The 24,437-nt window shown below is 51.3% G+C and overlaps 3 protein-coding genes across 4 annotated transcripts; 1 reads left to right on the top strand and 2 right to left on the bottom strand.

Annotated features, from left to right (window-relative positions):
- Window positions 1-2,412: 2,412 nt before the first annotated feature.
- Window positions 2,413-5,964, top strand: DCXR (dicarbonyl and L-xylulose reductase). Its single transcript, XM_075719923.1, has 8 exons — window positions 2,413-2,488; window positions 2,557-2,654; window positions 2,853-3,007; window positions 4,434-4,476; window positions 4,803-4,902; window positions 5,066-5,130; window positions 5,228-5,345; window positions 5,828-5,964. The coding sequence occupies exons 1-8, from the start codon at window positions 2,431-2,433 to the stop codon at window positions 5,929-5,931; spliced, it is 741 nt and encodes a 246-aa protein (XP_075576038.1). The 5' UTR covers window positions 2,413-2,430; the 3' UTR covers window positions 5,932-5,964.
- Window positions 5,965-6,164: 200 nt separating this feature from the next.
- On the bottom strand, window positions 6,165-13,750 carry RAC3 (Rac family small GTPase 3). Of its 2 annotated transcripts, none has more exons than XM_075719921.1 (6): window positions 13,704-13,750; window positions 9,077-9,148; window positions 8,680-8,797; window positions 7,991-8,053; window positions 7,344-7,503; window positions 6,165-7,226 (listed from the first exon to the last, which is right to left on the bottom strand). In XM_075719921.1, the coding sequence occupies exons 1-6, from the start codon at window positions 13,748-13,750 to the stop codon at window positions 7,096-7,098; spliced, it is 591 nt and encodes a 196-aa protein (XP_075576036.1). In that variant the 3' UTR covers window positions 6,165-7,095. The 2 variants fall into 2 exon arrangements, with proteins under 2 accessions (XP_075576036.1, XP_075576037.1); XM_075719922.1 differs by lacking the exon at window positions 13,704-13,750 and adding an exon at window positions 11,481-11,532.
- LRRC45 (leucine rich repeat containing 45) lies at window positions 13,747-24,337 on the bottom strand. Its single transcript, XM_075719919.1, has 17 exons — window positions 24,106-24,337; window positions 23,257-23,318; window positions 22,305-22,375; window positions 21,805-21,983; window positions 20,950-21,078; window positions 20,251-20,363; window positions 19,612-19,670; window positions 19,409-19,486; window positions 18,299-18,434; window positions 17,930-18,007; window positions 17,646-17,757; window positions 17,402-17,472; window positions 16,414-16,506; window positions 15,719-15,811; window positions 14,597-14,770; window positions 14,355-14,502; window positions 13,747-13,943 (listed from the first exon to the last, which is right to left on the bottom strand). Exons 1-17 carry the CDS (start codon window positions 24,335-24,337, stop codon window positions 13,747-13,749), a joined length of 2,025 nt encoding a protein of 674 aa, XP_075576034.1.
- Between the last annotated feature and the right edge of the window lie 100 nt (window positions 24,338-24,437).

The raw sequence follows: 24,437 nt of genomic DNA, 5'->3' as shown, positions 1-24,437 counted from the left end.
ACAACCAGAGGTATCTACAAAGGAGACAGATGCTGCTTACAAAAGCAAGAAGGTGTGGTTTGTTCAGCTGCAGCCTGGGACATTCCAAGAAGAATCCTAGTTCTTTTGTCCAGTGGCTCTCACAAACTCTTTTGCCCAGTTTGCTCTAGCAAACTCTTCAGAAAATACTTGCTGGTTTAGTGCTAGAGTCTAAGGCTGAATTAAGGGGAGAATAATAGGATGACATTGTATAACCTGGAACTATGATAAACAGAATGTGGACCTAGCAAAAGTTTCAGATTTCTAAGCAGGTATGCTGAGCTGTACTGTGGACTTCAGCTAGTTCCTTAACTCCCTGCCATTTGTAATGGTATAATGTAGGCAAATGCCTGCAGTTATTCAAGTACAAAACTTAGCAGAGGTGGCAGCCTCCTGTCAGCATTTACCTGGGTGTGTCGTCCTCTCTGCATGACTTTAGTTAATTCCACTGAGGCGCAAACAAGCTGACTGCTACTTGCTACAGTCCTGCAGCTCGTTCTTAAATTTCTCCTTTCCTTCATGTCTGTTAAGGTGACCATGAGGTATGGGAATAAGAATACTGCAGGGAATCTGATCAAAGTCCAGCTAGCACAGCGGCTGTTCTGTAACAGGTACACCTGTAACACTGACAGCCTGTTACAGAAAACCGAGGAGGACTTGTGGAATGTTGTGGTATGTTCTACCTCTTTATTAGGTCTTCTGCTCACTAGAACTGAGGCACGCTGTGGTTTAATGATATGTCATTAATAGCTCTGGAGATTCCTGGTATCTGTATAAAAACCTTTTTTTTTTTTTCTTAATGCTTGTTAGGTTCTTGTTTTCAACCTGTAGCAGAAAGCTGTGAAACTTCATGAGTTCTTGATAAGATCTTGTCTTCAAAGACTGATTCTGAACTCTTCTGTGGGAGCTTTTCTTCCTCTTCCACTGGTAGTAGTCTCTTGCAAGTTATCACAGGCAGCGTGGACTGGGTGGTGATTATGTGGCAAACTGCAGGTCAAAAATGACACCACTGCATATGGATGGCAGCAAAACTGAGTAGTAGAAGTTTCACGCTGTAGTCAATGGTCACCCTAAACTAGGTGTGCCAAAGAGGCAGCATAGTCTAAGCTGGTAGGGTGTTTATTAAACTGAAAAAGGACCCCATTCTCCTGTAAGGCAATACAGAACTGTTTGATGTGTTCAAGCTTCTTTTAAGGTTTCTTGTGTTGACAATGCATTAGGCTGTGTGGATATATCAGGATGCAGCTGCTTAATGAAACTACTGTCTCATACATAAAGTGATTCTACAAAATAAATATTTAAATATTTGTCAAAGGCTGTGTGTTGTCGTGTTTCTTGACCCATTCTCTGCACCAAAAATGGAGCATAAACCCTGTAATCTGGAAGACTACAGCCTCCTGTCAGGCTGTTGTGATGCCAAATGGCCAAAAAGCATACGAGTTAGATGACTTGGATGTGCAGAGGAACAAATATGGATGAGAAGAACCCTTGCGGATGATGATTAACAGAGTAAAGTGAAAGAATTGAGTTAAGGAATAAGCTAATTTTAAACTCTTCAGTGCTTTCCTATTCTGTTTCTGCATTTGCTAAATATGCCACAGGAGCTCTTAAATTTAAGACTCCTCCACAAGCAATGTCTGAATTAGGTAGTATTACAAATAGACCTGTTAATAGGGTGCATAATTGTCTGTGCTGCTCTACTGTTATGCAATGCCAGCTCTGCAAATCAGGAGTGGGAACTGCAATGCTGTCATTGAAAGTAAGCTGTAGTGCGGTAGCTTGTCTATGACCTCTTAACTATCGCTAGCTTGTTCTTCCATTGCCCCTTCCAGCGCGTTGCTGTTTGTCACACAGGTGCTGCATGAGAAGTCCTGTATGCCTAGGTCCTCAGGCAAGCGGAGCCTGTGTACTCGCAGCTGATCTTCTAGGCAGTGACTATTAGACCAGAGCTGCCTACAAACTTCATCAGCAACTTTAAGCGGGTAGAGAAAGCAGCTCTTTTCATCATCTGGTAAAAAGCCTAGTTTTCTGTGGTCTCTCGCTATGCCCCTTCAGTGAGAATCAGAGCCAAGAAAATTCTTCTCTGCATGCCCGTCTCTTGCGGGGTGAGCCCGGAAATGGCTTCTTGCCGCGTCCCCTCGGAGGGGCTGGGGGCTGCAGCAGGGCGGGCCTGCGTCTGCCCTCCTGGCAGGTGCCTTGGGCGAGAGGCGGCCCGGGGCCTGCGGCCCACCGCGCCAGGCTCCATCCCCCGGCCGGGGAAGCGGGGGCTGTGCGGTGCCAGCGCGGGGCAGACCCCGCTGCCCGCTCCGGCCCTATCAGGCCGCCCCGCTGGCGGGCCCCGCCCGGCCCCGGCACCGCCTCGGCCCCGGCCCCGGCCTGGCGGGCCCGCCCCGGCCGCAGTCTGCCCGCAGCATGGAGCCGCCTCTCAGCTTCCGCGGCCGCCGGGCCCTGGTGACTGGGGCCGGCAAAGGTGGCCGGGGGCCGGGCGGGGGGCGGGGGCCGGGGGCCGGGGCCGGGGCTGACGCCGTGTCCCCGCAGGGATCGGGCGCGCCGTGGCCGTGGCGCTGAGCAAGGCCGGGGCCCGCGTGACCGCGCTGAGCCGCACCGCGGCGGACCTGGAGAGCCTGGCGCGGGAGGTAGGGGCCGGCCCCGGCACCCCCGCGACCCCCGGGACCCCCCGGCCTCGGGACCGCCCCCCCCGGCCCCGCCCCCGGCCTCGGGACCCCCCGGGAACGCCTCCCCCCGGCCTCCCGCCCGGCACAGCCCTGCGCCGGGCCCCCGCGCCGGGCCGGCTCCCCCCCGGCCCTGACCGACGGCGGCCGCCTTCGCCGCAGTGCCCTGGCATCGAGCCTCTCTGCCTGGACCTGGCCGACTGGGACGCCACGGAGGCGGCGGTGGGCGCGGCGGGGCCCTTCGAGCTGCTGGTGAACAACGCGGCCGTGGCGGTGCTGCAGCCCTTCCTGGAGGTAACGCGGGCGGCCCTGGAGCGGTGAGTGCCTCGGCCTCGGCCTCCCTCCCCTGCCCGCTGCCCTCGGCGGGGCCGCCCCTGCCCGCTGCCCGCTGCCCTCGGCCTCCCCTGCCCGCTGCCCTCGGCCTCGGCCTCCCCTGCCCGCTGCCCTCGGCCTCCCCTGCCCGCTGCCCTCGGCCGCCCCTGCCCGCTGCCCTCGGCCTCCCCTGCCCGCTGCCCTCGGCCTCCCCTGCCCGCTGCCCTCGGCCTCGGCCTCCCCTGCCCGCTGCCCTCGGCCTCCCCTGCCCGCTGCCCTCGGCCTCGGCCTCCCCTGCCCGCTGCCCTCGGCCTCCCCTGCCCGCTGCCCTCGGCCGCCCCTGCCCGCTGCCCGCTGCCCTCGGCGGGGCCGCGCGCCCGCGGAGAGACGCGCTGGCTGCCAAGCCTCAGCAAAACTGCGAATGTCAAAAGTCGTGGCAAGGCTTTCCAGAAATTGGTGTCTCTTGCAAAAGGAAGCAGCTGGTGCACGGGCACCGGACACGCACGCTTTTAGAAAAGCCTAATGTTCTCTTTCTCAATGTTTTGTTGACTGTTACTGCTTATGTCTGCCTTCTTTTCTTTACTGTGTTTTAATACTTTACATAATCACCTTTCACCCTGTAAATATCAAAAGGAAACCAAGTCCAGCACTGACCTATTCCACACTGTTACTGAGTAGCCAGAACCCGCAGTTTCACCTATTAGGTGGTAGTGTGCACACACCATCCAGCCTACGCAGGAGAGAAAAGTGCCTTTTGCTGTTAATCGCGCTCAGAGCTTCCAGTCCAGCTCCAACTCAGTCTCTGCTGAACTGAAAGGCAGTTGTCGGTAAGCCAATTCAGATATAGCGAAGACAAAGCCATGTAAGGGAGTATGAAACTGTCACAGTGGGAAATTAAATTTGCTTACTGCAACAATACAAGATCTTTTTTTCCTCAAAAGATCCATGGTTTCAGCTGGGGCTAAGCTTTAGGATACAGGATATGGTGAGTCTACTTCCTTCTGAGAAGATGGGTCATGCTTTGTCCCTACATGAAGAATGGCTATTGTGGGTCTATAATAAAGGAGTAATTTTGTGACTAGAATATAAAATGCATGGATTCTACTAAGACCATTCTGCAGAACTAGCAGGTAAAAACTTGACAAAGGAAGGCCTATGTGGCAAAGAGAAGAAAAGCCAAGTCCTGCTAGAAACGTGACGATGCCTGAGTGCACCTCCGCCCCTGCACACTAGCTTACATCCAGTGAATGGTTTATTGCTGAAAGCATGCCTAATCGTTCTTGCTAGCCAGTCAGCTTGGCATTTCTGTCCCTGTTCTACAGTATCACCAGTGTTCCCAAGATACCAGCAGCACTTGTCCTCTGCCAAAACAACTCTTCTCTGGCCTGGGCTGCAACCACTCTGTAACTTTTAAATTTGATTTATTTGTAGGTCTCTTGATGTGAATCTTCGGGCTGTGCTTCATGTTTCCCAGGTGAGGAAGAATTGCCACTGGAGGTGTCTCCGTGAACAGCAGTGACTAAGTTGTTCTGCGCGGCAGAACAGTGTCCACTGTGGGGATAAAGGGACTGTAATCCAGAGTTAACCTGGCAATTTGCGCATACAGCCCCTTCACTCTCTTGCTGTGATTCTCTCTCTTGTAAGTGGGAGATAGTGAGGACTTACTTCCTCCGGATGTTTTTTTCTTCTTTTGGCTACCATAATAGCCCAGCAAGATTCCTACTGAATGAAATAATGATTTCTCCTGCCACGATTCTGGCATCCATGTTTGGGGTTTTTTTTTTTTTGCTTCCCCTCCAGATCGTTGCTCGGCAGATGATTGCACAGGGGGTGCCAGGTGCTATTGTAAATGTCTCTAGCCAGGCATCTCAGCGTGCTCTGCGGGACCATGCTGTTTACTGTAAGTATGTGTGGCTTTAGCAGCGCCCCTCTCATTTTTGACTAGCTGGAGACCCACAGCCACCAAACTGCTGGCTGCCAGTTCTGGGCAGTGAAGTACTTCTGTGTGTTCCAGACCAAGTGCTATGCGTGTAAATGCCTCCTGTTTTTCCCTTCTCTTGAAGGTTCCACAAAAAGTGCTCTGGATATGCTGAGCAAGGTAATGGCAATGGAACTGGGACCCCACAAGGTAGGATTCTTTCTGAGAGAAAAAAAGCGTGAAAGCTGAACCCGAGCATTTCCTCCCAGAGCAGTCTGGTTAGATTGATTGTTGCTCTTGGTCCCAGATTAGGGTGAACACTGTGAACCCCACAGTGGTTATGACCGACATGGGGAGAATTAACTGGAGTGACCCTCAGAAATCTGCTGCCATGATTAATCGGATTCCGCTGGGAAAGTTTGCAGGTCAGTGGTGTAGATTTGTTGTCAGGCTGGGCTCTTTTGTGGTATCCAAGCTTTCTCTCTAATTGAGATCGCAGCCATAGGTACATTGCTTCTTTTGTGGGCAAAGTCACAACTCTGTTGAATGGCTGTGGTTGAATTCCTGAAGCATTTGATGAGGACAGGGCAAGAATCAACCTTATCCCTCTTCTACAGCCTTCTCCTCTTAGGACAAGTGAAATGCACTTACTCTGTTGTTCATAAATATGACTGGGAGAGTAGCATAGGTGCTTGCTGTGAACTAAGTATCACTTGATCACAACAAGGACTTTTTGATGTCCAACTCTCAGCCACACTGTCCTGTATACTGCATCAAGCACAGTTTGGGGGCAGAGATACTTCCCTGCTCTGATTACATGTAGAGGTCAAAGGCATATCTTTTGGGATGCTTGTTTTTCTAGTACAATTTGAAGGGTGCTTCGGATGTTCTCTGTGTTTGATTCCAGAGGTGGACGATGTGGTGAACAGCATTCTCTTCCTGCTGAGTGATAAGAGTGCTATGACAACTGGCAGCTCACTGATGGTTGATGGGGGATTTCTTGTCTCCTAAGATGACACCTGCATTTCACACCTGGCCTTAATTTTCGTACTAGTACTGCATAGATATAAACTGGATAGAAAACAATGACACAGACCCAGTCTTGCTGGAGAAGAGGGGCAGCAGGGCTGGAACCTGTATGAGAAGCGAGGCAGAAAATTACCTTTAGAAGGCTGCTATATAATAAAGCTCACATACGCCGTCATGGAGAATGTTTATTGCACCAAAAAAGGTTTTATCTCGTCACTCTACATGATGATTAGAAATTGGACCTGTCTTTCTTCCAACCCTATTCCCCCCCCACAACCCTTCAGAAGCTCTCCCTGTTCCATCCAAATCCATAGAGCCCGCCTGCACTTTCAGTGGGAAGGGAAAGAAGTTAGCAGACTCCTCATTGCTTCCTTTTCTGTCTTTAGTAGAAAAAAACAAAACAGAGGCAACAACCACAGCCCTGCTCTGCAGAGACTGGATTTGGGGGGGGGAGGCCCTGCTAAAGACTGATGGGAGGGAGCAGCACCACGCTGTCCTAGGGTGTGCACAAAAAAAGGCAAATACATTGATTGCACAGAGCTGTTTTCATTCGCTGCATTTGGCTAGTACCCAATAAAGCACCTAATGATTAGTTCTTCAGTTTCATAAGTCATTTACTTCAACCCGTTCCGGGGCTGGTTATGATTTAACAGTCTCAGGCACGTATCTGCTAGAGCACCAATTTGTTAACTGTTAGCCGCGGTAGGCTGGGCAAGGAGACCCTACCGCTCTCCCAGCTGCTCTTGTCATTCAGCACCGTTCGTACCAGCTCCCTCCCCACTCCCACAAGGATCTTCACCACCTGTTTCACCTGCAGGTTGAAACCAGGTGTTTCCAGGACAGGATGGATGTCTCAGCCCTTTCAGCTTGGAGTTCAGGAGAGCCAAAACAGCCTGTTGCCCCAAGGAGCTACCTTGCCTTCCCCATTGTACCTCCCCTGGGGGCTATACAGCCCCCAGCTAGTCTCCTGCCCCCGCTGCCCCTTCACATCAACACTGACGTTAAATCAAAGAGACATTTAAAAAACACTGACTTCGTACATGATGAAGGGCCCTACACATCCCCAGCCCCCTCCAGAAACACCCAGCTAATATGCAATCTGTCAGAGGATGACAACATGCTGAGCCAGCACCTAGGCCACAGCCCTCAAAACACGGTACACTTTTTGCCAGGCTTCTTCACAGGCGGTGGGCAGAGCACAGCCCGGATGGCTTCATCAAACACCGTCTTCAAGCCCCGCTGCGTCAGGGCAGAGCACTCGAGGTACTTTACCGACCCTAGGGGAAAGAGAGCTCCAGCTCAACCACTCCAGTCCTACCAGGACATGCTGTCCCTCACCCACTCCAAAATAAAAAGCTCAATGCCATGGAGATGCGCCAGCACATGAGACTCACCAATCTCCCGAGCCATGGCCAAACCTTGGGGGTAGGTGATGGGGGCCAGTTTTTTATCACGTAACCTTTCAATGGTGTCCTTATCATCCCTCAAGTCCAGCTTGGTGCCCACCAGGATGATAGGTGTATTTGGGCAATGGTGTCGGACCTCAGGGTACCACTGAAAGAGAGAGGCATGATAAGTAGCTATAGCAGTAGATGCAACCATGAGGACGCATTTACCGTTAGGAACAAGGTTTTTACTACTGTCTGACATGGTGGCAACACCTGAACAGGATACTTCTGCGTACAGTTCTGAATATGCTCTGCAGAAAGAGATTGGTGCAGATGTAATAACCAAGGCACCGAGACATGTAATCATGACAGACACTGCCAGCCAGCTGTGCACACAGTGCTTCCCTTAACTGCATTTTAGCTTCTAGGACATCCCTTATCTTCTTTAAGATGTGGATTCAAAACAGCAAAAACTTAAGCAAAGAAGTAATGAATAAAAAGTAGGCCCCTCTTAAAACCTGCAGACTATGACCTCCCCGTATCAAAACATGACTGCTAGAAATTTTGGGCTTGTAGGTGTGGTGCTGGGTGGGGCAGGGGGACTTTCCTGGTTCCTCCCTTCCACTGCTTCACCCAGAAGGAGAATACTTTACCTTGGCTCTGACATTCTCAAAGGAGGCTGGACTCACAAGGGAGAAGCAGATCAAGAAAACATCCTGTGCGGAAACAAGAGGGTCAGACATGTAGAAAGAAACAAGCTAGAGATAACGGAGGGAGGGTGGAGAGGGAGCCTCATAGAGGACAACCTCATCCCACAAGCAAGGACTGTGGCTCTAAGAAATTTTTCCCCATTAAGGGTGCTAAACTAATTCAGAGAAGGAAGGAATGGACTTTGTATGATTTCATCTTCTTTTACAATACAGGGCTCTGCCTGTTAAGAGCCTGCAGCCACAAATACCTAACAGTGCTATGGGCTTCACCCCTGGTAGGGGGGCCATGTAGGAATTGCTACAGCCAGGGAAACACTACTAGTGCAGCCCAACAGCGAGCTGTGCCACCGAGAGAGAATGGGAATACAGAACGTGGCTTGGCTGCGCAGCAGCCCCACACCATTCCTTTTACTTGAGCCTCCCTATGGCACACATAGCTGTTCAAACACCATTACGAAGCAGGGACTAGAATAGGACAACCTCTTAGGAGAAAGGCAGCTGTGATACTTCTTAAACAACCAGAATTATGCTTACAGCTGCAGGAACTTAAACTTTCATCAAAGGAAAGAAGCCTGGCTGTCCCCACGAGGGAGCAGTCACAAGCCAGTCCAAGCCCAGCACTCAGCACTCACCGTCTGTGGATAGGAAAGAGGCCGCAGTCGATCATAATCCTCTTGCCCTGCTGTATCCCAGAGGCCTAGGTTCACTGGCTTTCCATCTACCATGACATTGGCAGAATAGTTATCAAACCTGCCAAGGAAGAATCCCCATCAGTGACAATCTTGCTGTGAACCACACATCTCTTTATACAAAACCCAGGGGGGCAGTGAATCAGGAGAGGACACTACAACACAGCTCCAGCGGGGATAGTCTGCCCTCCTCACATTCACAGCCACACCACTGGCATCCTCTTTGTGCGTGAAGTTCATAGTCTGATTTGGGACAGCCTTCTCCTCACCTACAAAACCAACTTTTACAGACATGTGCATACAGAGCAAAAAGCAACTCAAGTCCAAGGCCATTACTCACACAGTGGGGATGTATTCTCCAGGAAAGGCATTCGTGGTGTAACTGATCAGCAGGCAGGTCTTCCCTACAGCTCTGCAGAGCATAAGAGTGACAAGCATAAAGAAGGGTACAGCAGGAAGCACTGTAAAACTCACCCTTTCCCCACCCAAACCCAAGGTTAGGTAGAAAGCTATATCATATGAGAAAGCAAACCTGTAGCAGGCTGGAGTTCTCCAGCTGTCAGGGACCAGGCCTGAACTCACAACGTACACCATGCCTGAGCACCTACCTGATCCCGCTCTCTCCCACTCATTTTCTCCACCCATTCAGCCGCAGCAAAACATCAGGCAAAATATATTTGTTCCAGGAACCAAAAGAGAAGGAATAAATTAGAGTTCTGCGCTGGGCTCAACACATCCATAATAATCTAGTGAAATGGGTAAACGGTGAGGTGAAAAAATGTGCAACACACAGAATTATTCAAGCTCCTCAGATAGAGGAATTCAGTATCAATAAATCCAAAGGGGAAAAAAATAAGTATCCATAAACAAAAATTAACTTTCAAATTGACCACTATCAGTTTGGAAAGAGATTTTGGCATCGGTGTGGATCACTGAAAATATCAGCTCAGGGCTTTGCTGAAGGCGGGTGGGATTGGTCAACCCAGCGGTGGCAGCTGGCAGGGCTGGGCCTGGTTGGCAGTAACGTAAGCGTATGGACTTTAGTTAGCCCTGCGGGATACGGGAAAAGCTTCGTTACAACAACAGAGGACTACTAGGAGCATAAACAACCTATAGATCACTGCAAAAGTTGTGAACTGCAGAGAACCTTCCAGAGAAACAGATCGCGGGTACCCGTGACAGGGAAAGCTGTCTGTCAAGTGCCTGAGTCAAGCTGAAGAGCCAACAGAGATGGGTATCCTCTACCCAATTCCAGACCTGGAATGGCATAAGGAAAGACTTCAGGAGTAAGTGAGAGACCCCAGGGGACCCCACAGGCCTGCACCAGGATGACACAAAGCACAGCAAGAGCCACTACAGTAATCCACCCAGCTTTTCCCCCGGATCAGGTCCCCGCTCTTGGAGAGCAGCGAGGTGGTGTAAAGAACCACTACACTGACTGGCCCGGCTTTCTTCCTGAACTGTGACCTCTCTCCCACCAAACACGCAAGTCACGTAATTCACAAAAAACACGCTATCTATGATTGAAGTGTTTTGGTATCCGAGTTCATTTAGTCTCTGCACTGTCAATTTTGTCTTAAAGCAAAACACCAGACTGCAAGCCTTCAGCTGAAGTCCATTTCCAACACGCTGTGCCCCCAGTTGTTGCTCTCCCCTCTGCAATAAGGCTGTGCTTTGGTGGGTGGCTCTTTCTCCTGCTCCCCCTTGTAGCCCCCACAGGCTAGACCCTGGAAGGCCTCTGTCCAAACGCGTATTTGAGGGGGTGGAATGCACGGGAAGGTGGAAAGAGCAGTCCCTGCCTAAGAGCAGTTCACATTTAGTTCTCCATATCTCAGCTCTGTGCTTGCTGTGGTGATCAGAAACGCGAAGAGGAATTATGAGGAAAAATACGCAGGACAAGCTAGGAAAACTTATGAAGCACCGTAAATCTGCCGCATGCCTGCATCTTGCATACAGATGTGTTCTCAGAAAAAGGCATATACGAAAAGCCTAAAGAAAAGAGCAAGAAGGATGACAAGAGACACACGGTGAAACCAGAAACAGCAACGTATTTCACCTTGGAACACAAACAACAAAAGGAGATACGAGAGAAACCTGCGAACATCAAGATTTTTAGGGAGGACTTTGCCATAAATCACACTTGTACAATGAAAAATGGCAAAATACAAGCACCTAATAAAATAATGAGGAGACAGATTTAAAGCCCAAGAAAAGAAGGCATCCGTTTTCCAGGCAGTAGAGCGACGGATGCGAAGCTGAACAGTGTTACGAGGCGAAGACCCAAGTTTATGAACTCGAGAGGGAGCGGGACGCGCTGGGCCGGGCTGCGGCGCCCGCCGCTGCAACAGGGCCCCGGCCTCCCGCCGCGGGACGGCGGCGGCGCCCGCTCGGCCTCGGCTCGCCGCCCCGACGCCGATGGGGGCGGGCGGGCAAGGGGCAGGGCCTGCGGCCCGGGCGCCCCGGCTCCTCGCCCGCCGGCCGCCGCCTGGCGCGTCTGTCCCCAGCGCCGAGAGGCCACGGCCAGGCGGGCGCAGCCCCGCCGAGCGCCCGCCCCGCGCCCCGCCAGGCCGCTCCGGGCCGGGCCGGGCCTCGCCGCGCCTCCCGCCAGCGGACACGGCTCTCCCGGGGCGGGGCCGCGGCACGCCGGGCCCTCCCTCCCTTCCCTCGGCGCCGCCGGGCCCGGGCCCGCTTTGTGCGGGGCTGCGGAGGGTCGAGGGGCGGCCCCGCGGCCGCCGCGCACTCACCCGTCGCCCACCACCACACACTTGATCGCCTGCATCTGCCCGCGATGGCGGCGCCGCCGCGAGTCCGCCGCAGTGACAGCCCGCGCGGGAGGGGCGGGGCCGAGCCGAGCCCAGCCGAGCCCAGCCGAGCCGAGCCGAGCGCGGCCGAGCCCTGCGGCGGGGCGGGGCGGGGCAGGCGCCGCACCGGGCCCGCCCCGCCGCCGCCGGGACGCGGCCTCCCGCTCCGCCGCCTCCTGCCCCGGGCCGGGCCCGCCGCCGGCGCTCTCCCGGGGCCAGCCGCAGCCCGCACCGCGGGCGCCAGAGGCCCCGCCGGGGCCCCCTGCAAAGGGCCTTGGAGCAGAGGGGCGGGGCGAGCCCCGCCGCAGGATCCAGCCCCCGTCCTCCCGTTCTCCGGGCAGCCATCGGCCAGCTCCCGCTGTCCCCGCGGCTGCCGCAGCGAGCCGTCCCCGAAGGGCCAGTTACGGGCGCGGTGGGCGTCGCTCGAAACGTGCAGAGGACGGTTCCCACCCCGCAGGGGCAGCTGCTCAAGGATGAAGCTTTAAAACCTGGTTGCATTGTAGCTGCAGATTTCAGCTTCACCTGCCCAGAGCTGCTGAGGAACAAAGATGCAGCAGCAACAATCCTGCATAAAGATGACTTTTGGATTCCTCCACCTCTCCAAGTACTCTGCCGAGAACAGAGGTAACTCCTGTAGCGGTACTGCCGCAAAACAACAGGCTTTGCTTTTCCCTTACCTGCTGGTCCACAGAGCTGCCCGGCATCCACAGGCTGTCTAGCCATCAACACAGGTTCCCTGCTCTCCTTGTGACTGCGGTGTAGGTTCCCAGCTTCTTTGCTTTTACCTTAGTTCAGAACCAAAACCTGTAGACATACTTAGCTTATCCCCCTGTAACAACCTTTTAGCTCCAGGACAGACTAGCAGGATCTTCACAGAGTAACACGGCAGCAGGCTCCTCCCTCCACATCAGCCAAACATCCAGCTTGTCACCGTCCAGTGTTACAGTAAAATGCAAAAGCTCTTTATTAAAAAAGGCGAGCAAAACCCAATATAAAAAAAAAATCACGAACACAAACCAACCAGCCCACACAGAAAGTTTCATTTTCCAGTTGCCTCTTAAAATATGTACTGCAAGTTCATTTCTCCCACCACAGACTCACTGGAGAAACTAACAGGAGGCTCCCATACTGCTGTCCTGACAGAGGCCTCCGCTTCCTCTGATTCAGACCCTTGCACCCTCTCCCTTTCTCCATGCCACCTGAGGACTTGCGTTGCCAGGAAAAGGGAGCACCTGCTCCCCTCTGTGCAACTCCCCAGAGGCGAGTCAGAAGCATCGCTCCTCTCCAAGGTAAGGCCCAGAAAACAGCACTCAGCTCCAGGATCCTGAGAAGCCAGCAGGACAGTTTTGCCATTTGTCATAGTGCAATTAAATCCTGTTGCATTTTGGCCACAAGAACTCCAGCCAGGGGCTGCAGTTCACACTGAGGAAGCACAGATGCTGACCCCCGACACCCCACCCCACCCCACCCTTTCCATGCCAGTCAGTGTTGTAAAGGCTTGAACTACGGCCAAAGGCTACTGTCCACAAGGATATGGATAGCCACTGCACAGCAGTCCCCCTCTGCATAGCTGTTTCTGTATATCATGAATGCACTTCTACTGCCCATCACTACAGCCAGAGGCACGGAGGGGCAGGCTAAAAGAGCCAAAGTGAGCCCTGTCAGCCGCTGCTTCCATCTGTAAGCACTGGGTATAAAAGCACAGGTGGGTAAGATCTGGTGTTTCCAGCAGCTTTGGGACCCCATGACCAAAGTAAATGGCTCCCACCTACAGGGAACTGTAAACACTGCTGCCCATCATTTATCAGATTTCACTGTGAACAGCCCTGGCATCCAAACAAGCACTTCAGAATGACCACTGCCTGGGAAACTACAACCCCCTGGTAACAACAGGGTGTGCCGACAGACTGGTGCTGTACAAAAGAACACAGAGACTACTTCCAGTGCTGCAGGAGTGCAAGGAAAGGTCTCCACTCCACATCATGAACTCAGACCCACGAGCCTCTATCTCAGCCCTGGATGGTTGTTTGCTCCTCTCCTTTATGCAGTCGGGAGCAAGATTTCTGAAGAGCAAGAGCAGTTTTCTGTGTTCGCAAGCCTTCATGTCACCCCACCGTGACAAAACTGTCCTACTTAGAAAGAAGGGGCTGTACCCAAGTTGCTCACCCTCTTCCTGACAGCAGGTATCTGGATTCTTTAAGCCATGCTCTCATTTCCTAGAACTGTGGGTTCCCAAGGGGGACCCCTGCACATATGCCATGATGGCATTCTGCAAGAAACTTGCTCGCTGGGCCTCTTCTTCCCTCATCCTGGAGATGTCAGCCTCTTTCATTCTCAGCTTCTCCAGCAGCATAGAGATTTCACCTTCTTTGTCCAGCAGTGCCTCACGGTGATTACTTGATAGGGCTGTGAAAAGAAGAGCAGCATTAGTAAAGAAAATTAGGGTGTCCCTAGAATAAACAGGAACAACACATTATAGGCACAGCCAAAGGCAACGGAAGCAGGATGATCACGGGCGCACGAGAGAAGCTGCATGAGACAGTGTGAGAGGTTTTGCACAGACAGGACATTACACTTCACTGTGCAGGAAATCCAAACATTTTGCTTGCTGTGCAGCTTTGGGTAGTTATCCGACTCTTGGTCTCTGTAAAATGAGGACAAGAATCCCTGCAAATACATCAGGATGGAGGGTACAACTCATGGTTGTACGCACAGGCAGGAAGCACCGTTGTCACTACCTGTAAGTGTAGCTCAGCTGCAGGCCCACCGTAGGGTCACCCAGCATTACCATTTGAGAAGCATGAAAGGATCCATCACCTTTCAGCTGTCTCTCCAGGGCTGCAATCTTCTCTCTCAGCCCTTCCTGTGCTGTGCGTTCAGCCTGCAGGTGTCCAATTTGCTCCTGTAATTCCACTTTCACTTTATTCACCTCTGTTACTTTCTCCTCTTCTTTACTGTTCAGGTCCTGACACACAAAGACAAATCCATGAATAACCAAACAACTTCAGCAACTTGTTCTGCCCCAGTGGTGAGCATATCTCTACTCCAGTCCAAGTTACCTGCTGAAGTTCCTCTAGCCGCCTTCTGAGTCCATCAGCATGCAAGCTCAACTGATTGGCTTTGGCTTGGGCCTCAGCAACCATTTGTTTTTGCTTATGGCAGCAGTTCTGAGCTTCATCCCGTGACTCAGTCATCAGCCGCAGCTTCTCTTCTAGGTGTTCTAGTCGTTGCCGCTGTAAGACACAAAGGAAAATGAAAATACATCAGTCCCATTCCATTCCTGCGAAGGAATTCTCCCCCTTTTGTTCCCAACATAGTGAAACCTCGGTTGAGTCAACTGGCACTGAAGAACAAGCACAGGACTTAGCCATAATAGATATAGCGTTTCTCCCTTGCAATCAGGAGTGACTCTAAGCTGCTTTCTGTTGCCAGGGAGAACATTCTGATGGAGGTGCTGCAAAGCCCAGCTCACTCGCTGAAAAACAGAGGCATGTCCTTGGTAGAAGCACCAATGCCACTGCCAGTGTTTACACATAATGCTCTATCTTCACTTCCTCCATATCCCAAATGGCTCTGGAACACTGCTGTATGCAGCTAAGCAACTGCTGTGTCCCACCACAGACACACATGGCAGCTTTTATATGTTTGTAACTCAGTAAAGCATTTTCTTTTGTGATGTTACATATAAGTAAACATTCTAATAGTTTTGGTGCATTTCCCTCATCCCTTGCTCTCTTCCACAGGGTGCTGACTTCGTTGCCATTTTCGTGAAATTCAATTCTACAGTGACTTTTTTTATGCAGCAGCAGTAGCCACCTGCAGAATTCCTCTGAGTCCAGAGAAACAGGAGCAGCCCATGAAAGCTGCTGTTAAACAAGAAGGATTGACATCTGGCTGTTAGCTTCAAAAGTTGGCAACTTAAATGAAATCTGCTATGACAACATCCACATCAATTCCGTACTACTGGAAAGCACAGAGCAGGTGGGGATAGTGGTTACATTCTGGAGACAATTCAAAGCAGGTTCTCCAGGACTCCTTCCTCAGAAATCACACTATTTGCAGGCCAGTGAAACCCAGAGCAGGGAGTTACTCAGCAGCTCCCTGAGACAAAAACATAGGCTAGGCAGCCAAATCCACTTCTTCCCACAGAGGCAGGGCCCTCAGACAGGTATTGTCCTTACCTCCTCCAACCGTGCCTGATTCCGGACTTTTATTAACTCCTCCTCTGCCTGGCCTCGCTCAGTGAGTGCAGCTGCCTTGACTTTGCTTAGCTCCTGCCACAGAAACGTGAAAGATCATTCCAGATAGAGCACCTGAATCACTGGAACACTGACCAGAAAACATTAGCAGCTTCCAGTTGCAGGCTATAATGTGACACAGCTGTCTCTCTCACTCAGGGGTATGGAAAACCCAGATTACCCACCTTTTCTCACCCCAAGATTGCCATCTAAATTCAATGAGAATTTCAGTTACATGAGGGCAAGCAATGGGTGAAGTTTTCCAAAGACAGGGGAATAGGAGAGGGCAGCGCTGGATCTAGCTGGGGGAACAGATAAGGAGAAATATGCTACGCTACTTGGGACCACATGGGAAACCTGAGAAGTCAAATTCTGGTAAGAATCCAACCATGTTCAATGGAAACTTTATTTGTGTTCGGTCAGAATCTACAAGTTTCTCCTTGGAACCTTCTCCTTCCTTAGTCCAAAGCAGTAAAAATAATTTTAGCTGGTAAACTGCTAGTTTTCCTGTTCCTACCTACAGCACATGACAATCTTTACATAGGTCAGCGGTGGAAGACTCCACAAAGCTCCCCTGGCAGCCTTCTCCTGCCACCACTACCTGAGCATTCCAACACGCCTGGAGCATCCATTCTCACCTCCTCCAGAGCTATCCTGATGGCCTCCAGCCTCTGGATCCTGTCCTGCATGGAACGTTCACTGGCCTCAATGTGCTGTGTCATATGATCCACCTGCAAAGCAGTAGAAACCACTTAAGCAAGTGCCAGAAAACCACTCCTATCTCCAGGCATAGCAGCTTGGCCATTTGGCATGAGAAAGAGCATCGACTCGTTGACCCACCTACCACCAAAGAAAAACTCTTACCTCCCTCAGAGCTCCACTAGGAACTGTAATACAGATAGAATCTGCCCTCTAGAAACTGGGAACTGTAGACAGAGATCCCTTCCAGGCCGAGATGAAAGATACAGAGTCTGAGATTTCATCTTCAAGTGGTACAAAACACCAGAGATTCATTTTCTACTTGTAATGTGGCTAAAATCTTCCTGCCCTACGTCTTTTCTTACAAGATTTCAAAATCTTCAGAGAAATCTATTGGTATAATTTTATTTTTGAGAGATTTTACCCCTCAATAAACACTCCAAAGAGAGTTGATCACAACCTCTTGTCCTGTTCACAGACAGAATCCCCCTGAAACATAACAGCAAGGAGCTAGCGAGCTGAGCCCCATTAAGGGATTGGTTCTATATAGCATGTATGTCTCGATATCCTCCATTAATGCATCTTTATTTCAGCGAGCATGACAAGACTGCTTATTCATAACTACCTCTATGCACAGCAAGACTGACACAAGGGCCAGCCTCCAAGCCTCTTTTGTAGAGTCACATACCACTCTGGCCCATACTCTTGCAAGCTACAAAATCTTACTAGCTGGTAGAACGTCTTGTGACGTTCTACGTACAAGGCTTTGCTTGTAGAAATGGCCTATTATTCCCACAGTAAGTCTAGGTCCACTAATTTTTAAACTTGTTTAAGAGCAGCTGACAGCAAACAATGACCTCCAGTGGCACCTGTATGTCAGGACCAAAGAGAGACTAACCTCAGGATGCTCAGAAACCCCATTCTTACCTCTTTTAACCGAAGGGATTCCATGTCTTCGAGGCTTTGTTTAAATCTTCTCTTCTCCATTTCCAGGCGTTCTGCAGATTAAAAGCAGGCATATCACAATTATGACACTCCTGCTATGCAGGCTACATTTATACTCTATCAGAAACTCTTCCACCCTTTCTCCTTGGCTGCCTTGCACCGTTGACTCATGGACAGCAATCCCAACCCATAGCTGTCCATGAGCTGTTTCTGCTCCTCCACTCACCCTCAGCCTGCACGGCCCGCAGCTTCAGCTCTGCTGTTGTGTTGGTCAAGTCTTGTTTTACCTGGAATAGCTGATCCTGCTGAACTTTGCACTTCTTCTCCAACTCATCCACCTAAAAGGAAATTGCCGCCACAATGGATTTTCTTTTCCTAGTAGCAGAGAAAGTTGGCTGTACAGAACAATGAGCAGAGACACAAACAAGGATCAAAGTAGAGGACGTACATACAGAGCAGAAGTGAAAAACACCCAAGTGCCACTTCTCAGCCTTGGACTTGCTTTCCTACCTGGTTTCTTAGAAGCAGATTTTTCTCACCGGCAGCAGACAAGTCACCCAAAAGCTTGCCTTCCCGATCAGCACTTTCCTGCAAACAGAATCAAAATTAAGAACCTGTACTCACCTTAGTTCTTGTACTGCCAGCCTACTCCAACCAACTCCACACCCAGCTAAATCCAACCTACCCCATAAACACCATGGCTTCTCTCCACACCTAGCACTCACCTACCTAATTTACACAAGAATTTTTGTCATGGCAGCTGTTGTTAACTCACTAAATATCATGCTTGCCTATCCCATCCAGCATCCCCCAAATCTACACAAACCAGGTATGAGCTGGAACCCTGCCTCAAACCCAACTAGGACTTATCCAGCTCACCTGCTTTTGCTGCTGGAGCTCCGTAAAGTGGCGCTCAGCCATGCTGCTTTGTTCCTGTTTTGTGGCATTCAGTAGTTCTCCCAAACTGTGCACCTTCTGCTCAGATAGAGCCAGGGCAGCTTCAGTCATCTGCAGCCTATACAGAGAAACACTTTCCAGCATCCTTTCTAAGGAAGACACTTCCAGTGAGCTCTCTATGCCACATGGTACAAAATGTTAACGCATATTTGGCAGTAGATGAAATCAGGCTAGCTAGATAAGACATTTTTTGCCCCTGGGAAAAGGAGACCGCTTATCTCTGCACCCAGCAGCCTCTGCAAACAGTGAGTGACCTGGGACTTCTCAGAGCCTGGTGTTCTGCTGCCCCGTTGCATTTTCCCTGTGTTGTCTTCCATGAGCTGTTTCCCCTACCTGGACCCCTCCAGGACTTGCCCATTCTCACAGGAGAACAAAGCTGGCTATTTTATACCACTGGAAGGTCGTTTAAAATCAGGGACAGAATCTTAACACAGGTAGCAGAAGCGATTTGCTTACTCTGTACACGAGGGACATGTCCACACTGAGGCACAGCATAATGCAACTACCTTTACCTGACAGAACTGAACGAGTCAAGCTCATCAGTGTCTGAAGTCTAACGACTGTCATGTGCATGTGGCTCTACACAATCTAACACTGCTTTTGGGCAGCTCCACCTCATTGTTCCTAAGCATACAATCTGGCTGGTCAGGTGGTCAGGTTCCTCCACATCTGCAGTGGTTCTCAGCGGACACCGCCAACTGCCAGGCGAAGCAGGTACACTCTTGTCAGGCTGTAAACCCTGCAAGGAACGTGCCCCCATCCTATCCCCACAATCCTTTTTTTCCCTTTTCACCCTCCGTAATTCACTTGCTCTTACACCAATGCACTGTAATTTTACTTAAAAGCAGGCTAAATATCTAGCGTAGCAAACCCAAAGGCCTGATCTGACTGTAATTTCTGGATATTACTGCAGTACTAAGCAAAACAGTAAGCCAGCCACTCTACAAGATTATCTCCCTTCTTAATGACTCTGCTCAGCACCGCCTATACAGCACAGAACAGCGAGAAGGCAAAGGTTTTCCTCCTCCATACTTGGCTTTCAGTGAATTCATAATAGAGTGCTGCTCATCCAACGCTTCCTGCAGCTGGTTGACTCGTGCTGCAGACATCCTGCATTTGGGGTGGGGGGAAGAAAGAGGGGTGGGGGGGAAAAAGGGTGTGTAATTTCTGCCAGGAAATGGAGAGGGACCAATTCTGCTATCAAAGAGCAGAAAGCACTCAGAAATTCAACTCACCTGCCACTCCTGGCTATTTCTTCTCTCTGCTTGTCTATAGTGTCCATCAAATCCAAGAACTGTGAACAAGGCAAAAATCAGTGAGAAAATGAACTGAAATTGAATGAACTGAAGTCACTTGAAGCATTTACATTTCTCATCTTTCTGTTCCTAGTGACAGCTGAAGACAGGTCAAGCCACTCTACTGAAAGCAAGCAAACTGGAGGTTTGATGGGTTCATTAGCACATCTGACTGAGGTCATCAACTGTAGGGACTCTGCACCATTAGGTGTCAGAAGGAAAACAGACTCATATTTCTAGGTTTTCACCACTTGGAAAATATCAAACCAGTTGCAAAAGAAGAACTGAAAGCACAAATATGCGTGAAAAAAAATCACCCAAAACTCCTCCAGAATCCAGAGTGAATATGTTCAGCAGGGCATGTGTCTATACCCATACTGTCATGTATTTGATTCCTGGGCAATCTAGCTCAGAGGAAGGACCCAATTTACTAAACCATGCTGTGTGCCTGCCCACAGAGATGCACATGCAACTTCAGGTGCACAATAATCCTGTCACTGAGCGTTTCATGAGGATGCCAAGGGAAAGCATGGGATTCCAGCCCCCCCACTGGAAATGCCAACATGCGAGACTGCTGACCTGCTTGGTCTTCTCATCCTTCAGACTCAAAACCTCCTTGCTGAGTACGTATGTTCGGTTCTGGGTCTCTCTCAGGATAGTCTGACGGTCTTGGTTGTGATCCATGGCTTGTTCTGATGCAGAGAGAGCAGGAGAACATGCACATATTTATAAAGCCACAGCAAGCACTGCTGGAAGAGAAAGCACTCGGGGTGACACCTGGCTATCAGAAGCATCAGGACAGTAGCCCTTGTCAGTCTGGCCCATGTAGAGAGACTGCTTTCACCTCACAGACATAAGGTGGGGCGGAATCGAAGAGAGCAGTGTATATGGGGTAATCAACACCCCAGCCACAGGAGAGCCATTCAACTCCACTGTGGGTAGGACAACGACAAAGGACATGCTGCATTAGCCATAGCCAAACTTGGCTACTCGGAGGCAAACTAGAGCCCCAGGTTCTCCCGCTATCACATGGCACAATAATCTCTAATTCAATCCAAATTAATTTTTTCCTCTTGCTGGTAAAAGCCGGTGCCTCCAACCCAAACAGCCTTCATTAAAGGACCAGAGGAAGCAATGCAGGGCACTGCGTAAATGCTCTTGAGAATGGGAGGGAAGGAGGGATAGCTCTCTTCTGGAGCAGCAAGTGCCCTATATCCCTCCAGTGCTGAAACGGGAAAGGAGTTACTGCTTCTTTCCTGTGCAACAAGTAATACTTACCCACAGCTTTCAGGATGTCACTAGGAACGTTGTTCCCAGCCAGCTCCAGCCTCTTCAGGGTCTTGTTGCTGTGCAGGCAGTTCAGCAAAGCTCGGCCACCCAGAAGCCCAATATTATTCCAACGCAAATCTATACAGAAAGCAAACTTTCACTTTGGTAGTCACACATCTGAAAAAACAGGGCTCAAGAGAAACCATGCTCTTTATGTACCTACAAGCATGGCTAACTAATCCCAGGTGGTCTCAGCACAAACACGGGTGAATACTGTCTCCCTTTTCAAGATGAATGAGAGGGAGGGAAAATGACAGACAAAGCAGGAAAGGCGAAGATGAATCTTAAGAGCAGTAAAGTGCAGAAAGGCATTACAGTTCAAAAGGCACACAAGCCTGCCCTTCATGCTTTCATCTCGTGAGCCTTCCTTCCACAACCACATCTGTGGATGAGAAAGAACTGGCACCAAGAGCCACGTTTTCCTGAAGGAAATTCTGGCAAAATTCCTTACTAAGGACGAAGCAAGTGTGAAGTAAGTCTCAGAGTCTGGCATGACGCATGCCAACAGATCCACAAATGGGAATGAACCCATTCCCTCCTCCACTAAGAACTGTTCTGCTCCAAGCACACAATCTTCATCTACAGGTTTGGTTCCAGAGATTCCAATTACAGTTCCCACCCTCCAAAGGCCACAGGGCTGTGACCTCTAGTCCCTGCAGAAAGCATGCAAAGCCCTCCAGACTGACAGGAATTGGGAATGACACTGACCAGATGGCAGAGATCAGGGCAGGCAGCAACGAACCTGAAGACACATGCATGCGTGCACACATATACGTAGGTGGGCAAAGAACTAGTCACTCTTACCCAGCTCCTGAAGGCTGGCATTTTGTTTCAGTGCCATGGCCAGGTCTCCGGCCCCTTGATGGCTGATCTGGTTATTGCGCAAATCTAGCCGCTGGAGAACGCTGTTTGCTCCCAGTCCTTGGCAGAAAAAGGAGAAGCCTTCCTCCCACGCGCCAAGGCTGTTCCATTCCAAGATTAGGCTAGGGAAAATCAGACAGGATTGGAGTTCATGGAGTAAATGGACAGCTGAAAGAGCTTGACCGATACCTGGATCATGGTACCCATTCGATCACCCAGCTTCCCTAACAGAGACTCATTTTCAGAGAGCAGGATGCTGCTAGGGCCATGCATCCTCAGAAAGGGCACCTCCAGTTCTCATTCCTTCACCTGTCCCATCCCTCACAAGAAACTGCACCACCTGACATTCCTCCCACCCCAACAAAAAACACCCTCAACCCTATTCTAATGTTGTGCTCCATCTGGCAGGAATAACAGAAAGAGAGGTAGATACAATTTTTTACCTCCTGATGGATTTGTTCTGCCTAAGAAGTTTTCCCAAAGCCTCAGCTCCCATGGTTCGCAGGTTATTTCCCTGAAACAAAAGCCGCAGGTGATCAGTAGGCTACGCCCTGTCACCATCCAGCTATCCCATCAAACACCAGCAGGCGCACCCCAGCTGTAATGCTGACTTCAGTCTGTCAAAGATGGTCTGAGTAACATTTGTTTCACGTGTCAGTCAGCTTTCCAGAAAAAGCAAGACCCCGGGAGGAACAGTGGATATATACGCTGTTAGTCCTGTGAGGCATTATGACTGAGAGCTCACAAAAATCACAGAATAGCACAGGATCAGCATGACCCATAACAGGATGGAAAACGCCGATTCCAGATAAGCAGAACCATTTCAACACGCTTCATTAAAAAGGGCTCGGCTAGCACCAGCAGAGATGAGAAAGAAAGGTGTGATGCGGTTTAGGACTGTAGATTCAAGGGAACAGCTACGTGCCAGAGGAATACAGACAGTCGCTCTCACAGTAGTGCAATCATCACGTCGGAAAGTGCATGCTTAGTTCCAAGCTCCAGGCCAGCTGAAAGACACTGGCAAGCTGGATAAACTCTACAGAAGCGCAAGTCAAACAACTAGTAACTCACTGACTAATACAGAAACCCAAGAAAAGCCTACATATACCTCATCTGGCCAAGCAGCAGCTGACAAAAGATATACGACAGTAACTTCCTATCAAAACAGAGTAACTGAATAAAAATGGACAAAGATGAACTGCAAAGTAACTTTGGAAAGTCACGACACGGTGTTAGGGAGGCAAGGACCGAGTCACTTGGGAAGAACAACTTTACAGGAGTACACATCTTGTAGAACAATCCTGCACCAGGACTGTCTATTTCTAACTTTGATTAAGCTTGTGCTCCTATTTCCTTCCCCACCTATTTGTCTTAATTTCATTTGACCAGACTCACCTTCAAATCTAAAGATGTGACTGTGGTGTTGGAGCAAAGACCATGCAACAGAAGTTCTACACCTGAATAATAAAAAAAAAAAGACAATTGTGTATTTCATACGTGTAACCCTCTGCCTGAGCTGGAAGAGAAAGCACCCTTTCAAACAGCCAGCTCGGAAGACGTGGCTGTGGTAAAACATATGACTTGGTAAACGGCCACTGCTGCTGGAAGGTGTGACTCTGAACTTTCGGGGCAGCAGACTGTGTATATATTCTCAGAGAAAGGGGTGCCTGGGTAGAGAACTGCACATCAGCCTATGTGCCTTCCTAAGGCAGCTATGAAAACAGCCCCTGTCCAGACAGGCCAGGCAGACAAGGTGCTCGCTGTCTTACGGGACCCTTGCTCACAGCAGGGACGGAGCACGGGCTCATCCTACTTCCTATGGAGCGCCCACTCCGTGCTCGCCAGATTTAACGATCGAGCGATTAGATCTAGCCGATCACCGTCCGGACCCTCCTGTATCAGCAGCCACCACCAGTCCCGTCCATTCAGGGCCAGCAGCAGACGCAGGGAAAACGCCCCCGGGAAGCCAGGGGCCCGTGACCGGCTTCCAGCCGCGGCCACAGCCCCGCGGCCTCGGGCGCGGCCGCTTCGGCCGCCTGCAGCGCGGTGACTCCCGCTGCGGCCGCGCCCGCCGGCGGCTCCGCGCCCACCGAGACACCGCTGCCGGGGCCCCGCGGCGGCCAAACGTCCGCGGGGGGGCCGGGCCCGGCCCCGCTCCGCCTGCGCCCGCCCGGCGGGGAGCGGCCCCGCAGGCGCCAACAGCCGCTCGCTGCGCGGCCCGGCCCGGCCCGGCCCCGCGCCCACCTTCCTCGCTCAGGCCGCAGTCGCCAAGCGCCAGCTCGGCCAAGGGCGCGGCGCCGGGCAGCAGCCGGCCCAGCGCGCCGCACGTCTCCAGCGAGAGGCTCTGCGCCGCCAGGTCCAGGCGGCCGCGGCCCGGCGCCGCGCCCAGCTCCCGCAGCCGCCGCAGCACGGCCTCCTGCGGCGCCGCGCCGCCCGCCGCGCACAGCCGCGCGTAGGCCCGCCGGAACCGCTCCATGCCCGCCGGAACCGCTCCGGGCCCGCCGCGCCGCCGAGGCCACCGGGAGGGCGGGAGGCGCCGCTGCCCCGCCCCGCCCCGCGCGCTTCCGGGAGGCGGG

This window comes from Pelecanus crispus, chromosome 12 (genome assembly GCF_030463565.1).
Source record: "Pelecanus crispus isolate bPelCri1 chromosome 12, bPelCri1.pri, whole genome shotgun sequence".
Lineage (NCBI taxonomy): Eukaryota > Metazoa > Chordata > Aves > Pelecaniformes > Pelecanidae > Pelecanus > Pelecanus crispus.
Note: the sequence above shows the minus strand (reverse complement) of the source record. Positions and strands in the feature narration are given on the sequence as shown.

Bases quoted from the DNA above. Each gene is read 5' to 3' on its own strand.
- DCXR (XM_075719923.1), top strand. From the start codon at position 2,431: ATGGAGCCGCCTCTCAGCTTCCGCGGCCGCCGGGCCCTGGTGACTGGG. The intron at 2,489-2,556 runs GTGGCCGGGGGC...GTGTCCCCGCAG, and splicing joins GGTGACTGGGGCCGGCAAAG to GGATCGGGCGCGCCGTGGCC. The intron at 3,008-4,433 runs GTGAGTGCCTCG...ATTTATTTGTAG, and splicing joins ACGCGGGCGGCCCTGGAGCG to GTCTCTTGATGTGAATCTTC.
- RAC3 (XM_075719921.1), bottom strand. From the start codon at position 13,750: ATGAGAGCATGGCTTAAAGAATCCAGATACCTGCTGTCAGGAAGAGG. The intron at 8,798-9,076 runs GTGAGTAATGGC...CTTCCTTGGCAG, and splicing joins GGAGAATACATCCCCACTGT to GTTTGATAACTATTCTGCCA. The intron at 7,504-7,990 runs GTAAAGTATTCT...TCTCTCTTTCAG, and splicing joins TTGAGAATGTCAGAGCCAAG to TGGTACCCTGAGGTCCGACA.
- LRRC45 (XM_075719919.1), bottom strand. From the start codon at position 24,337: ATGGAGCGGTTCCGGCGGGCCTACGCGCGGCTGTGCGCGGCGGGCGGC. The intron at 19,671-20,250 runs GTCAGCAGTCTC...CCTTGTTCACAG, and splicing joins AGGATGAGAAGACCAAGCAG to TTCTTGGATTTGATGGACAC. The intron at 18,008-18,298 runs GTGAGCTGGATA...TTCTGTTTGCAG, and splicing joins AGCTCCAGCAGCAAAAGCAG to GAAAGTGCTGATCGGGAAGG.